The sequence below is a fragment of the Lonchura striata genome, chromosome 3 (genome assembly GCF_046129695.1).
Source record: "Lonchura striata isolate bLonStr1 chromosome 3, bLonStr1.mat, whole genome shotgun sequence".
Lineage (NCBI taxonomy): Eukaryota > Metazoa > Chordata > Aves > Passeriformes > Estrildidae > Lonchura > Lonchura striata.
Genome location: NC_134605.1, coordinates 11,917,337 through 11,933,491, shown reverse-complemented (window position 1 = coordinate 11,933,491; position 16,155 = coordinate 11,917,337). Strand labels below are relative to the sequence as shown.

At 38.1% G+C, this 16,155-nt stretch overlaps 1 protein-coding gene across 1 annotated transcript; it reads left to right on the top strand.

The window, feature by feature from the left end:
• On the top strand, positions 1-3,836 carry NENF (neudesin neurotrophic factor). The gene is made up of 4 exons (XM_021547574.3): positions 1-174; positions 1,132-1,192; positions 1,748-1,851; positions 2,418-3,836. Exons 1-4 carry the CDS (start codon positions 7-9, stop codon positions 2,592-2,594), a joined length of 510 nt encoding a protein of 169 aa, XP_021403249.2. The 5' UTR covers positions 1-6; the 3' UTR covers positions 2,595-3,836.
• The last annotated feature ends 12,319 nt before the right edge of the window (positions 3,837-16,155 follow it).

The following is a 16,155-nucleotide window of genomic DNA, read 5'->3' as shown; positions in this document are numbered from 1 at the left end:
CGCGGCATGGCGGGCGCTGCGGCCCGGGGCCCGCCGCCGCCGCTGCTGCTGCTGCTGCTGCTGCTGCTGCCGCCGGCCGGCAGCACCCAGCCCGAGCTGCGCTTCAGGCCGCCGGCCGAGGCCCCCGTGCGGCTCTTCACCGAGCCCGAGCTGGCCAGATACGACGGGCAGCAGGTAGGGCCGGGCCCGCACAGCTCGGGTTTGTGCTGCTCTGCTGCCGCCCCGCCATCCTCCCCCGCTGTCGTTCTGGGCATCTCCTGCTTCTCGGGCAGCGGTTTGTGAAGGTGTGCCGGCAGCCCTGTGCTTCAGCCTCTCCCCGCAGTGCCGGGGCTGATGCTGCCACACACCATTAAACAACTGGGTGCCATGCGCCCGTTCTGCTCGCTCCCTGCTTGGCAAGGTGCTCCCGACAGAGAATTTCAGATTACCACAAGTTGGAGCCAACAACAACCCACCAAGATTATTAAAATAACAAGACAGTGTTAACTTAGGAGTGTTTAGCTTCCTGTGATTCAGAAGGCTGAGCAGAACTCCATGTTCAAAATTATAAAGTCCTGTATCCATACACATCTGCTTCTCTTTCGAATCACCTGCTGTCTGACCTTCTCTAGATACTTTGACGAGACTAACCAATGTCTGACTAAAATTACGTCTTATGTGTAAAACACAAAGCAGAAGCACTGGCTTATTTAGTAAAACAGATGTCAGCAAATCAGATTTACATGTGTTCATGTATTTATCTTTGTTTCTTAATCAAATAATGATGTTGGTCACACACCCTTTTATTTTGAGCAATATTCATCTGCATTAAGAATCGAAAGATGCAGTTGACAATCTTCAAGCCGACTAGTGTTTAGACAAGAGGTGACTTGCAGAAGGGACATGTCTTCTATGGTTGTGCTGTTTGGAGTAAAAAGATTCTCATTGCTTGTGGTTGAACCCTCAAAGAATATTAGGGGCAGTTTAAAGCACAAGCAAGAAATGTCAAGAGAGTGAATGTGTATGGTGGCATAACGAGTAAACATACAACAAAGAATTTGTGTCCTAAGAGCTTGTGGATTTCACAGCTGACAGGAACTGCTTTTTGCCTGTGCTTAAGTGCTGAGGATGTATTGATGGCTTTCCCTCCAGGAAGGACAGCCCATCTACCTGGCAGTGAAGGGAGTAGTGTTCGATGTCACCTCTGGAAAAGGTTAGTGTGCTCTTCCTCTGCTGTTTACTTTGCTTTCATGTTATTATTCAGTCTTTGTTTTAAAATATTCCAGGTGTATCAAAAGCCTGAAGTTCAATTGCAACAAAAAGATACACTTTTTCATCTTCTAAAAAACTTGATTTTCCTCTCTGACAGGGTCTTGGAAACTTGCCTTGATGTCATCATAAACTAATGGCTTGTTACTGTGTTTGTACTAACCTTGTCTGGGCATACACATTGGGTTGGCTGATCTTAAAATCCTAAATTAGACAAAGCTTGCAAATTCTGGGGTCTACAAACATCTCATGAGAATGTAAAGCACAACTCCCTAAATAGGTAAATTTTAAGAATGCAGTATAGGAAGTTCAAAAGCTGTATAACCCCAAAAAGTAGGAAATCCAACGTCAGTTCTGGAAAGAAGGCTCTTCGACTTGAGTTGTTGCTTTCAGTTCACTGACATTCTGTTCACAGTCTGGTGAAGGGTAGAGGCTGAACATACCCTGTACATTGTCAGTTCATCACTGGATTTTATTTATTTATTTCTTAATCTGACAGAATTTTATGGAAAAGGAGCCCCATACAATGCTTTGGTTGGAAAAGACTCAACAAGAGGAGTTGCAAAGATGTCTCTGGATCCAGCAGATCTTACACATGACACAGTAAGAAAATGGGCCATTGGTTTGATTCCACTTTGCAATTTTTTATTATTATTCAAGATGATGAGTGATGATTTTAAATTGTTTGTATTTATATAAGTTGACTCACATATTTAAAATCAAAATGCATTAGTTCTCTTTAGATACATAAAACATATTTATTAGTCATCAAAGATGCCAACAGCCTTCAAGAGGAAAGCTTTTCATTTGTGGAAACAATACAAGTTCTGTAAGCATATAGAAGGGAAATCACCTGCTGTTTAAGAAGATGCTCACAAACACAGTAAATCCCTTTCTTTTGGTTTGGTGTCTCCTGATGTGGCAGTGAATGCTGGCTGTGCTGGTGGGTTGTTGCTTGTTTGACCTGAATACCTTAAAGTTTTGTCAAGGCTGAATTTGAATGGAAAGAATACCATTACAGGCTGTACTACCAGTTTTGTTCATCATGCTTTGCAGTGTAAAAAGCTGACCCTAAGGTTTACAGTAATCATTAAAAAAACCACAAACAAGTAAATATATCTATTTTTATTTCTTTGAGGCAGAACTTTTTATTTCCCTGTTATCTTTAGACAGGACTCACAGAGGAGGAACTGAAGTCCCTGGATGACATCTTCAATAATGTTTATAAAGCCAAATATCCAATTGTTGGCTATACTTCTCGGCGAATTCTGAATGAGGATGGCAGCCCCAATCTGGACTTTAAACCTGAAGATCAGCCACATTTCAGCATTAAAGATGAGTTTTGAAGAACATTTTTGTACCCAGAGAATGCCTGGGCAGAGGCACAGCAGAATATTAAATTATTCCCTGTGTTGTGGAGTTCATTACTACAATTAGCTACCATGAGTAATTTCTCTGCTCAGAAAATAAGTGCGTGTGTACACACATGGCATAGAGGAAACAAACAGATCTGTAGTAGTGTCATCTACCTGGGCTGTTTGCTGGGAATTACAGGAATTATTTAACCTGCAAGTTCTTGCTGCCAGGATTTCTCTGTTAAGAAGCATATAATGTAAAATTACATTCCTTAAAAGAAAGAAGAAAGCTTTTAATAATTGAAATATGACTGGTCTTTTTGTAAATCCCAAGCTGTTTCCCACTCCTTGGTAAAGTGTAAATTAATTTTTTGGACAAACTAACATCAATTGTCTGTGCTTCATGTGAATTTAGGTAGCACACGAGTACAGACAAGTGCAATACATACACAGGCTTACATTTTCAAAGGCATTAAGGAGTTTAATATTTGATGGGTTTGAGAGAACTGGCTATAAAGCCACTCAGTCTCCTCAATGCAGTTACTGTGGAGTATTTCTGCAAAGCCTACAGCTGCAAACCGAGAAAAATAAATCTATTTTTCCCACATGAGGACTACTGTGACATTTGAAATAAGACTATTATGTTAGGTTTGGATAAATGACACTTTACTTTTTAGAAATAATTATCGAAGATGTTATCTATATTAGATTATGATGATTTTCTTCTGCCTTCCTCCAATCTTTCTCTGGCAAAAAGAGAAAATCCTAGCCCACTGTTTGCCACATACACTTACAACACAAGTTTATGATAGCAGCTTAGTGTCCTGTGGACATTGTTAGTATTTTTTATATTAACAATTTCAATTCTCATTTTTTATGTCTCTTAGATTTCCTTTGTTCTTACCCCGGTTCATTAAAACTTACTGCTGTTTTAATGAAGTGTGCAGTGCCATGTTTCTCTTCCTCTTAATCTGATACAAAACTGCAGACCCTGCAGTGTGAAAGCAGACCCCACTGATGGTGTTTCCCTGGCAGTCTTCCAGCAGCAAGAGGACTGTAAAAGCCTGAGCTGTATAAATTGCTGCTAACCCCCAACTTTAACTAAGGAGAAAGTGAATTGTCCCATATGTGGACTTATCTGTCACTGTCACCATTTTGATTGATATGTGAAAAATGAAACAGCTGCTCCCAATTCTGCATTAATAACACAGATATAATAAAAATATGATTCTGTATTGTTGTTCTATTTCTTAAGCATTTTGGTAACTTTGTATGAAGGGAAGATTTTATTAGATCATTCTCCACCTTCTAGTTTGCAGGGGACAGGTGCTGTCAGTTGAATAACTAGAAAAGCTGTTTCTATGTATTTGCCCATTCTTTCCCAATGTTACAGATTTTATTCTAGATTTGTTTTGTGTCTCACCATTAGACCACTTCATTTGCAGGAGGGACTCCATGGGCCCTCCCACTGTTTGATGGTGCTCTGAGTAGAAAAAATAAATCAGCATCTAAGAAATTACTATTGCTTCAGATAATTACTCTGTGTTACTATTATTATTATTACTGCTGCTGCCCTTTTGATTAGAAACCAACAGCAGCTGGGAGTTTGCTCCATGATGATAACCTGTTGTCTTTGTTGGAATGCATGTGGGTTTGGTGGTTATGGTGGTTGGTTGGTTGCCAACATTTCACAAATAATTTTTCAGTGCCTACTACTTTTATTGCCCTTCTCATCCTTTCCTTGCATGCTTCCTGATGGGGCAGCTTCAGTAGTTGTGCTGCTGTGGTTACTGTAAAGCCCTTGCTTCATCTGGGATCACAATATCCAGCTGCATTTCAAAAAAACCCCGTTGTAGCTCAATTGCAGCTCATCACCACTGAGTGGCTCAGTGTTCCTGTTCTCTCCCTGTTTTTCCTGTTCTCCCTATGAAATCACCTTTGCTGATGTCAAGGCAGGTAACTCAGCTTCTGCTTGGACTAAATTTCAGGTTCTTTTCAACGAGGAAGTGCTCCTGTTGCAACAGGAAAGGGTGATATAAAACCCCCTCTTGTATTGGAAGATCCTCACAAATTCAACCTGCTCTTACCCTTGTCTGTGAGGGAGATGCTTTAGTCCTTGTCTGTTATTAAAGACAAGGTTATCACAACTGAGTGCACTTTAGAAAGAAAAACATTTCCATTTGAAAACTGAAGGTTTCACATTTAATCACTTCCTAGGCTATTTCACTTGGGTTCCACTCAGCAGAAGTGTTACAACAATAAGGTTTTAAGTGGACACATCCTTGACACGTTTTCACTGACTGCTTTTTAAAAATGAATTCAGAGTACCATAGTATTTCTTTTACTGTTAATTCAACAACACTCTTTTATGTCTAAGGTTGTTTTACTTGCCAATGGCCTTAAATTGATTTTGCTTAAAAGTGAACTGTCAGCTATGGCTGCTTTGTTCATGCAGCTGCATTTCCGTGACCTCTGTATTATTCCAGTAAAACAGGTGCCCTCATGATCTATAAATTGCACTCAAAACAAGCAAGCTGTGCAAAGCCCTATTGTAGCCCTCCTACTCCACACCTCTTTTGGAGAGTCTAGAATTTCTTTTTAATTTGCTTGCAGCTTCCAGATAACATTGCAAATGTAATTGTTTTTGCTTTGTGCTTCCAGCATCCATCTTGCTATCTTAGGCCTAAGGTTTTAATGAATTGCTGCACCAAGAATTGCCTTCCTTTAGTACTGAATAATAGTTTACTCTTCAGCATGTTAAGAATTATCAGAATGTTAAGAATTATCACTTACCTAGATCCACAATCTGAGTTGGTGTTTCCCAGCTGGCACTCTTTTCATAGTCCCTCACTTTGACTCTAACACATTTGTGACAGGATAAACTCTATCATTCCTGTTTCAAGAAGGACTTCTCTTATTAGTGACTGAAGCATTAGGACTGCAAGTGTAAGCAACAAAAATTCAGTAGAGGGTTTATGAAATTCAAATCAAAGTATTCTCTTAACTTTTTTTGCAGTTGTAGAGAGTGCAGTGAAGAGAAATCCTCCTAAGAACGTGTTATTAGTTATTGTATCCTAATCTAAACAAGACCACCTGCTGGAATGCAGGAGCTCTGAATCCTGCAGATAGAGCAGCTGTTTCCAAGGATTTAGGATAAGACAAAGTTATTTCTTTTCTATCCATAATATGTATATGGACACCACTTTTTTTGTAGCTCTTTGCCAAAATATGAGTCAATATCTCAAACAAGGTTTTGTATTAGTTTTCTTCTGCAGAAAAGGCCTTGTGATCCTTTGAAAACTGCAGCTTAGGCTACTAACTTCGTTGTCTGATGGTATCACTGGCTGTGAATTCATCACATCAGTGCAGGAATCACAGTGGGATCACAGATCAGACTGCACTTGTCAGACCTGCCAGGCTTCCATGTTTCAGTAAAAATTAGAAGAGGATGTTTATCTGTTTAAGGATTGTGCTCTGGAACAGAGGAAGTATCAAAACAGTTTGTAAATCACCTCCTTTTACTGTTGTTTCAAAACCATTATCAGGGAATACATACAGGGAAATGTATTAAGTTGTTGTAGTTTTCCCTTGTAAGACTCCCAAGAACCTGTAGAACAAGACAAAATGGTTTAGATGATTTTCACATATGTATTCTGTCTCTTACAGATGAATATATTTATCTGAAATGCGCTCAATGTAATTTTCATTTGCTCAAGAGCAAATGGAAGAGATGTGGAAGGATGCACTTAGGAAACCCAATGCTAATTTTTCAGCTAGTCTGGTTGAACTGAAAGGGAAAAAAGTAAAAAAAAAAAAAAAATCTGCCTACTTCAGTGAGTGAAAAAGCTGCTATTCAGAAAGATTCAGCTGCACACCAGGAAGATGTGCTAAGCAGCTCTGATTAGTATTTGCATATTTTCAGATGAACACTGGATATCTTGAAATCCCAGAACTGACATAAGTGATGATAATCACACACTGTTACTCATCATCCATTTATTCCTTTACCTAATGTTTTCCTCTCAATAGAGGAGAAAATATACAAACCATGCAATTTATATGACAAATCTGTGCCCCATAAGTAATATTCATAAAAATGCACATGAATCTATAACCTGAAAGCTATTTAAATGGTATACAGAATGGCAAAGTACTAGTTTTCAAACAAACTAGTACTTGCCTGCGAATGCTTTGAAACAAATAAAAAAATCATTAAACTTTTAGATTTGTAGCACTTCATTCAGAGCTCTGTCTGTGAGTGCTAGTTCAGACAATTATAATGTACAACATATCTGTCTGCTTTTGTAGAAAAATCAGTGCTATATAAAAAGATGATTTGTTTTTCCACTCTGTAGTCAGTCAGAGTGTTAAAGACCTGTGTGTATGATAGGTGGGCATCACTACTAGAAGTACTGATAGGCATGATTTTGACCTTGGCATGACCAAAATAACCCTAACCCCCAAAAGAAAATAGGTGGGAAATGAGAATTTATCTTGGTGTGCTACTGGGACAATTGATACTGGAAAAGTAGATCTGGCAGAGCAGGTCTGATAGAGTATTTCCTATTTTTGCTTCTGTCAAATATGGCCAATGATAACAATGCAAACTTGCACCCTTATTCATCTGTAGGGCTTTACATAACACCTTCTGGTTTAGCTTTTTTCTTTCTGTTCAGTAGAAAGTGTGAGTCCTGATCTACTTGCTTACAAAACTTACCCTTAAATCTTGGCTTGGGTAATCTGTTGATGAGAAATCCAAACCAAGAGAAACAGAGATGAATGTTCTGTGAAAAATAGAGCTTGTGCACCTGGATGAACTGCAGAGCCACAGGAAGTACTCTTGAATAAACAATTTCTTTTAATGTTTCCTGTAAGTTATTTGTAGCTGTTGCCATCAGAAATTTTCTACTCTTGATGAATGTTCAGCTTACCATGTTCTGCAGTACTTCTTGACATGAGTCTTTATCATTCTGACATGAGCTATTATCCATCTGAAAAGTGAAAAGTTTAGTAGAAACTGGGTGCAGGCCATCTTGGAGATAAGCCAGCCAAGAGAAATCAAAATATGACCTAATTTTCCCTCTACTTAAAGAAACCTCTCTGAAAAATGAAATGATATCACTGTCCCAGGGTCTATATTTTACCTTCCAGATTTTGCTGAAAGTTTCCCATACTGTGCAAAGGCAGCAGATAAAGTCTTGAAAAAGACTTGAATCTAAAACCCTTGCATTGTGAAAATTTTAATCCACTTCTCCTGGGGCTTTAAAGATTACAACAACTCAGATAGTGGCATACAAAGTGCCAAACACATGAACTGAATCAAGCCAGGCCTAAGCTAGTAGGAATATCTGAAGGTAGAGCTGAAGCTTAGAGCTTTCACCCTTCTTTTGCAGACAACAAAAGCTTTGAATGGAAAACAAAGATCCTTAATGGTAGCACTTGTTTCAGCCAGTTTGAGCAGACAGAATTAGATGGTGACTGAAAACTTGTTCTGTGCTGCTTTGCAGGGATTCTAAATCATTTATGTTGGATACACAGAACTTAGTTACAAGCAATTCACTTCCTGGAGGGTAACTTTATAGATTAAACTGATAACTGGTTCACAATAGCCATGGCAGATCAAGAATATCTTAGGAAGGTTACTTGCCTCGTTGGGGGCTTTGGCTCCATAGCCTTTATTTTACACTGCAGATAAAAGTCCAGGTAAACTCAAAATTATTAATTCCATACATCCCTTTATTAATTGTTAAGTTTGAGCAAAGCTCCTAAAAATTTTACTAATAAGAATATCGTTCCACAAAAATCCAAAATGTTCATTCTGAACTGTGCAGCACACCTAAGTATACTTAAGGCAAAAGTGGTAATCAAAGGGATTACATGTTTAAATTGAGGTTACATGTCTTGGAAGTGCCTCAGGCATTTAAAGGATTTTTCCTTATTTATTATTTCACCATGCTCTGTACTTTAAAATAGATGCAAGACATTTTAAGAATAGAGCAGTAGGACTTTCAAGGCATTTCTGAAGTATTTTCATGTTACACAAAGATAAACATGCATGTTTGTCTTGATATACACAACAGACAGATACAGCAATTTGGACAAAGGCAGCAGCAGTCTTACAGTCTTTTACAATATGTTATATTCCATGTATTTCTTGAACTGGCCAGGTCACAAAAAACACCCTGACACAACAAAAATGATAGGCAGAAATGAGCTTGCAGGGATAGCTGAAAAACTCTCAGTATTAATGTGTGTAAAGACCCAACCTATCAATTTCAGTGAACTTGAAAGAATTTTAGGAACATGAGCTTAGCAGGGATGTTTGGTATGTGCTGAGACTCTGTGATTCTACACACTGAATATTATTATTGTCCCTAAATTCCTTCCTATTCCTCTGAGTGGTCTCCTTTGAGCTTAGCAGCTGGAAGAAAACAGGCTGCTGAAAGGTTCATATGTGAAGCAGCAGCATACCAGTGCAACACAATGATGTGAGGCAGAGCAAAGGAAGGGGAATGAAACTGCACTTACAAGAAGCAGCAGGAGATTATAAATAAATCACAGGAGAGTATTCCTTCAGAAGAGGTAAAACTTGCTGATGCTTTCAGAGATAAGGTTGAACTTGAGAACAGAAAAGTGTGACATCCTTCTTGGATACAGTTCTGAGGAAATTAGCATTAATTAAACAGTTCACTCTGCTGGCTCCTTGCTTGACAACCCCAGTCTCACTTTGCAAAAATATGATGCCTTTGGCTTTGATACCTTGCAGGTGCCTGGATTCATGGAAAATCACACTGCTGCTGTTCAGTCCACAACTTACCGATTTTTTCCATTTTGTCTTTAAATGATGCCCATTGCAGTTTGAGAAAGGAGGCTGGAGTTTAGCCAGTGAAGAGGTGACCTGGGACACAGAAATGAGGGTGCAGTTCTCAGCTTCACTACAGCTTTGCCATCCTTAATGACTTCCTAGCTGTTAAATAAGCTGGTGTGTTCCTTGAATTCCTTGTGACTTTTATCCCTGCTGTGACTTCCAGCCTCTTGAGGAAGGTAATGCTGGCTGTTCATTTGGCTGGTGGGACTCCAAGATGGCTGTAGTATCAAGAATGTGACTTTGTGGAACTCTAACTTTACTTTCCTCACTCCAAAGAGGTATAACTTTGTGGTGCCTCATCTTTCAGCTGAAGTGAGTGAGGTTTACCCCATGTTGATCCAAGTAATATGTATTTATGGGAAGCTTTAATACAAAGGAAAATAGTTACAAACCATTATTCTACAATACTGTAGGCTCAATTTATTGCAAGGCCTGTCAGAGGCAGTGTGTGTAAATTCCTCATGGTACTGTGAAAACATGAGCATAAGCTTGCCTAAGTCTTTGAAATGTATCTGGTTTATGTTCCCCTTTAAAAAAACCCTCCACTAGACTGATTTAAGAACAAGAAAAATAAATCAGGGGTTTTCCTTGTACTAGCTGAAAAATCATCTCACTGAACGTGTTTTCTTCACAGCTGGGAATCTGCTGGCCACTTGTATTTTCCATTGTGCACACTGCTGGTAGTCACAGAATAATCACTGGAATACCTGCATTAATTATTTATATAAACACTTTAAAAAATCTATTTTAAATATATATATATATATATATATATATATATATATATATATATATATATATATATATAAAAGAATTCTGGTTTTGATGAAATTGAACTAAAAGTAGACAGCTAGACCTGAGAGGTCTCCATGAGCTACTGGAAAGCACTTCTTAATTTATAGATAGAGTTTGGTAAGCCAAATGAATTCTGTAGAATGTTTATATAAAAGCATTACTCTCCATAACTTCCTCTAACTGGACTGTCCTTTCATTTGTATCTTTTTCCATCAACTCATTTAGACTGACTCATTGCACCTAAAACAGTTTAGATTTACTTTGTCTTTTTATACTGAGAATAACACCACAAAATGGATCATGCCAATGTGCAGTCTGAGGAAACCTACTCTGTTATTTCAGCTCATTCCTTTTGGAGTATGGAAATCACTGAACCACATATTAAGTTGGTATAAATTTAAATAACCATGAAAGTCAAGGAAGGTATGTGCAAGGATTTGATCCCCACCTAAAAATGTAACAAAGATTACTGTCTAGGCCCTAAAGAATGTCTCACCTTTGGATATCCTTTTAGAAGCATGACTACAGTGCTTCTAATGGAATCATCTCAGATCTCTACTGATATTACTTCAAATAAATCTAGGCTTCTTGAATTTTAATTCTTTTGCATTTTTTTCCATGTAGCAGGAGGTACAGGTAGCTTTACACCACAGGAGCCAAAGGAGGAACTCTGTGAATAACAAGTTCTTACCCTGTCTGGGACAAATCACAAAACAGAAACTCAAATGTAGTTCATTATTCTGTGCCCTGAATTTTGGTGGGGTTTTTTGAGAGAAAAAACCCAAACCAAAACAACAAAAAAAAACCCAAATGAAAACAAAAAAGGGATTAGAGGAACTTCAGAGGGAAAAGTGGGACTACACCTGCACCCCAGAGCTGGTATGAACTTTACCAGTAAGGCTGGTGCACATTTGTTTAGACACTTTCAGACAGCACAAAACTCAAAATATATTACAAAGCACTTAATCCAAGGGAGAACAGCATAGATATAATTTACCTGATATTTATCTACTTCAGAAAACAGATTTTTGCCTGAAGCTGTATATCATGAAGGCCTCTAACTTTCAACCAGTGCATCACAAATTTGCTTTCCGGTTTATAAAAATCATCTTAATACTCCTCAGCACTGTTTTCTTTCCAGAGAGCCTAGAGAGAGCCATCTGTCTGAGCTGCTTGTGTTGCTATGTAAGATTTGTGCAGAAGTGTCTCTCTGGGAGTTTTGTTTTGGTTCTACCATTTAATATTCATGACAATCACCATTAACCTGCCAGCTGAGCTGCCTTAGCATCCTGCCTCCAAAGTCAAAAGTTTACTCTTAGCCCACACAGCTCCTGGCAGACTAAATTTTCACATTACTGGCTATTTTGGTTTGCATTTCTTATATTTAAACTGACAGGATAAATAAAAAAAACAAACCAGAAGAACTGCTAGGGAAAAGATAAAGCAAGAGCATATTCAGTACTCCTAGTTAGCGATGAATGGTTAAGCAATTAATCTGATCATTCCAGCCAATACACCAAGGTTTTGGGAGAGCTGACAATTCAAATGTGTCCATGAATAATAAAATGTGATGGGGTAAAAGGGGAGTGGGGGAAATCCTTGCTTGTAAGCAGCATGGAATAAACTGTACCACCTTAAAATTAGTCATAGCCCACTGCATATCTGTCAAAACAATATATAAATATTGGGAGTAGTAAATAATTTCGGTGTCACTAAGAAGAAATATATTCATGCTAAAAGCAAATTCTGTAATTACATTATTATTTTAATGTACATATTTTTGCATCAAGAATGTCAGAATAATCCAATGATGATTAACACTCTAGACAATTCAATTACACACAGCAAATTGGAGAAGTCCAAGGGTTGCTAAGTTTCAGCTTCCCCAATCAGGCAGAACAAAATAAACAGTAGGACTCCATCCTGCCAGTGTGGGGCAAACTGAAAAGCTCTTGGAGAATCAAGAAAACAAAAGAGTGACAGCAGGAGGAGGGAGAAATCAGTGATAAAAAGAGAATAAGAGGAGAGAAGGACCCCCTCAATGAAGGGAGAGAGAGGTAATAGAAATTTTGATGCTGACAGCCACACCAGAGTAAGAAAAGTCCAGAGCCAGCAGGAATTATTTCAGGTTAGTGAAATGGGGAAAGAAGAAACATATGCTTTAGAATGAGCTGTTGGGAATTAAGTATTATTTTATATTGTACATAGTGATTAGAAGAAATAGATATTGGATTATATTTCTCCCCTTAAGTTCCTGTGATGTTTTTTGTTCAGCTGCAGCTGGATGGACAGAAAGAGGGAGGGAGGCTTACTTGGTGCCTGAAGGAGGAAAAATGTTTTCCCTTATTTTACTCTACACCCTGCAACAGAGAATCAGGGACGGATTTGCTAAAAAAACAGAGGTTGAGGGGATTAAGAGCTCACGCTTCAATCAAGACTACAACATCATCTTTGCTAGGGAAGCATACATTTATCTTCTAGAGGGAGACATTTCTCCAGGGGTGCTAATAGCAACAAAGTACTTCCAGAGATAGCTTTCAAAAATAAAGGCTTGTATAAAAGGTCCTGTGTAAAACTTCAGGTAACAGACTTCTGAAACTTGCCACAACTTTATGAATGTTTCTTGCCCAACAACAAAGTCTTTAGGAAATGTGAGGAATGTGAAATACAAATATCTAACATGATGAACAGCTGTCTAGACATAAAATGAAATTACCAGAACGTGGAACAGTAAAGAAGAATAGAGCAAGGCCCTCTTCATTTGTAATGACAAGGTTTTCCTGCACCTTTAAGGAAAGGAAAGAGTTCTTATTCCAAATATGACCATTATGAGGCATACACATATTATCCTGTTTGTGCAGAAAACAGTGATTTTATATTTTTAGTAAAAGTTATCAATTATGTGCCTTAACATCGAGAGGGATGGAAAAGCAGCAAAAATAAAGAAGCATCTCCTACTGCATTACCAAAAAGCAACTAAATACATGAAAAATTATTTCTCAGACTTCTTTCCGGAGGCCACTTTTTGAAAGATTTTTTTCTTCTTCAAATCCAGCCCTAACTATGGCTTTATGACAATGTGGCATAGCTGTTTCATTTTCAAAAAGTCAGTGTGTTCCCATTAGACTGCTTCAGATCTGCCTGTAGCCACAAGCTACTCTTAACATTGTTTATTTTCTGTAATTTGTGAGATCGTGTTTCACCCTCAAGTACATTTCATACAAGTATTGCTCTACCCACTGTTGATTCAAAACAGCTAAAGGAAGTAGGAACAGGACAGCACAGTAATAGGCAACAGGCCTGGAGAGAAAGTTTAGAGAAGATTGCAGTTCAGAGAAAAGCTGTTTCTGTATAAGTAGAAATCAACTACAGGCAATTTTCCTTGCTTCTAGGAACCTATTAACTTTGGTATTTATGAAACTCTTAAGCTGCTCCTTTGGAAACAATCATAGCAAATGCTCCTCCAGATGATTATGAAACATTTCTTTTTTCTTTAGAAATAATGAAAAAAATTTAAGAAATTCATTCTTGTAAATATACCATCAAGGCAGCTAAAAGAGCATTGACAGGAACTCCCTGCTAGGAAACTATTAAATGCAGTAGTAAATTTAGTGCTGTTTTCACTGTATTTTTCTCCCCCAAATGTATTCCTAGATGGATGCTTTCCTAGCAGTACTTTTTTGTTTGTTTGCTTTGTTTCTACGCAACTTAACATCATAAACCAATTTTCAACTAGTGTACATCAATAGAAAAACAGAGCTCCAACTGAGCTATGCTGAATTTCACTATTTTGGCATCCAGTCCCCCCTCTTTTCCCTAGACCACATATATTATCGACCTCATATATTATCAACTTTCATGTTTTCTATGCTGCTCAAAAACCTACATATTTTACATTATTTAAAGTACCAAAAAAGTACCTCTCTGATTATGAACCCAATTACATATCCACTTTTCTTCCATAATTCTAGACTTAAATGGACACTTGCTTTTGGTTAAAAAAAAAACTTTGGAACTTCAGAGCTCTGTACTTCACTGTACATCTGTGTACATTATTATCCCTTTCCTTCATTTCTCCTTTTGAAGAATATTAAGACATCCACACTACTGTGAGTTTTGACAAATATTGTGGTAAGATACATGAGATAACAACTTATGACCCTGAAGCAATTGCTAAATCTTGCTAAAAGCTATAGAAGCAAACCATATTTTTTGATGGTGCTTATTCTTGGTTTTGCAGGGGAAGAAAAACAAACATCCGCCCCAAAATTCAAAGTAAACATGATTTTCTAATTTCATGCTAATTTACATAATTAAATAGCTCTCGAGGGGTTTCACTGCCAGTCTAAGATAACAGCCATCCATTTTGACTCTTGCACAGAATAACCACTTCTGATTATTGTTTTTATACACAGTCCAAATTAGGCAAATATCTTTCTCAATACAACCCTGGAAAAGCTAAAATCCAGAAGGACTTAAGGGCTTTTAAATATTCAGTATAGCAAAATGCAGATTTGTCTTCAAGAGACTAAAAACATGGCAATGAGCACCTCCCCTGTTTAATGCTTCCTTTAGACTGCTAAACCACACTTCTGACATTCCTTAAATTTCACTGTCTGAGATAAGAGACACCAAAACTTCTTTTCCTGCCATATTTTCCTGAGTGGCCTCAGAGAAACCCAGCAGAAAATGGAGTGGAATGACATCAGTTTGTAGTCCTAGAGAAGCAAGTGGGTTTGAAACATAACTGAAGATGTAGACAAATAAGTATTTGCCTCCCAAGCACCAGCCACAAGACAAGCAAATAAAAAAACATCTGAGCCATGTGGATGCAAACACATAAAATTACATACATATGTATGTAATTTTAGCAAAATTGTGTGACCCAGTCAGGAATGTTACAAATGTAGGTAAGAAAACATCCCAAACCAGTGAAGCACTTTGTAGAATGATCCTGAATTACCACAAAGAGAGAAAAAAAGGGAGCAAGGATTTTCTGAGTGCAGCCCTGATTGAAGAGGGAGGCTTTGGGCTACTGCCAAAAGAGCTGTTTCCTATTGTCTTTTTTCCTGCTACATTCAGGAAAACAGGACCTCAGTTTAATCCTACTTTGATTACGAAGAATGTACACAAAGATACATCACTTTGTATAAACATTTCTGACATAAATAAACTAGAGGAGATAAAAATATTGGCTGACCACTAAAGTCAAAAGTTATGTAACTCCTTTCATATATACTGAGAAAAAAAAATGCACAGAAAAAAAATCCAGCAAAATCCTGAAATATATCAGAATTTTAGCATTCAGAATTTGTAAACTGTTTTCTAACTGAAAGAATTAAAGATATAATATGATATAAGGAAACATGCTATTTTACAATATACAGATGAAACTTTCTGAAAATAGTGTGGAGACTTGAGGACAGGAAAAAATGATCTAGTCATCACATTACCTCGAAACTTTGAGCTTTTTATTACATTCCAACCTAACCCCAACTTCTATATTAGCCTAGCTAGATCCCTGAAACACAAATTGCCTGCACTCACCTTCATGGGTCCTTCTGAAAGCTCTGCCTGAGGCACCACTCCATTCTCCTGTGCTCCCCATCCCTGAGGGCTCTGTGCTGGGCAGCAGTGCAGAACTCTTTGATTCCACACAAGTCAGACACCTTGAGGTTCTCAACCTCCACAGAGCTTCTGAGGAGTTTTGCTGCATTAATGTATTTTTGATGCCTCAGACAAGCAAGGGCTGACAATGTGCCTGCAGAAAGATTTCCACTGCCTTTCCAATGCAGCAGCTGAGCAAGACAAAGAGCCTGGTCCTGTACCCTTGACTCACACAGGCAACCAAAATTCTGTCCTAATGCCCACTTTTTCAGAGCAGGATTT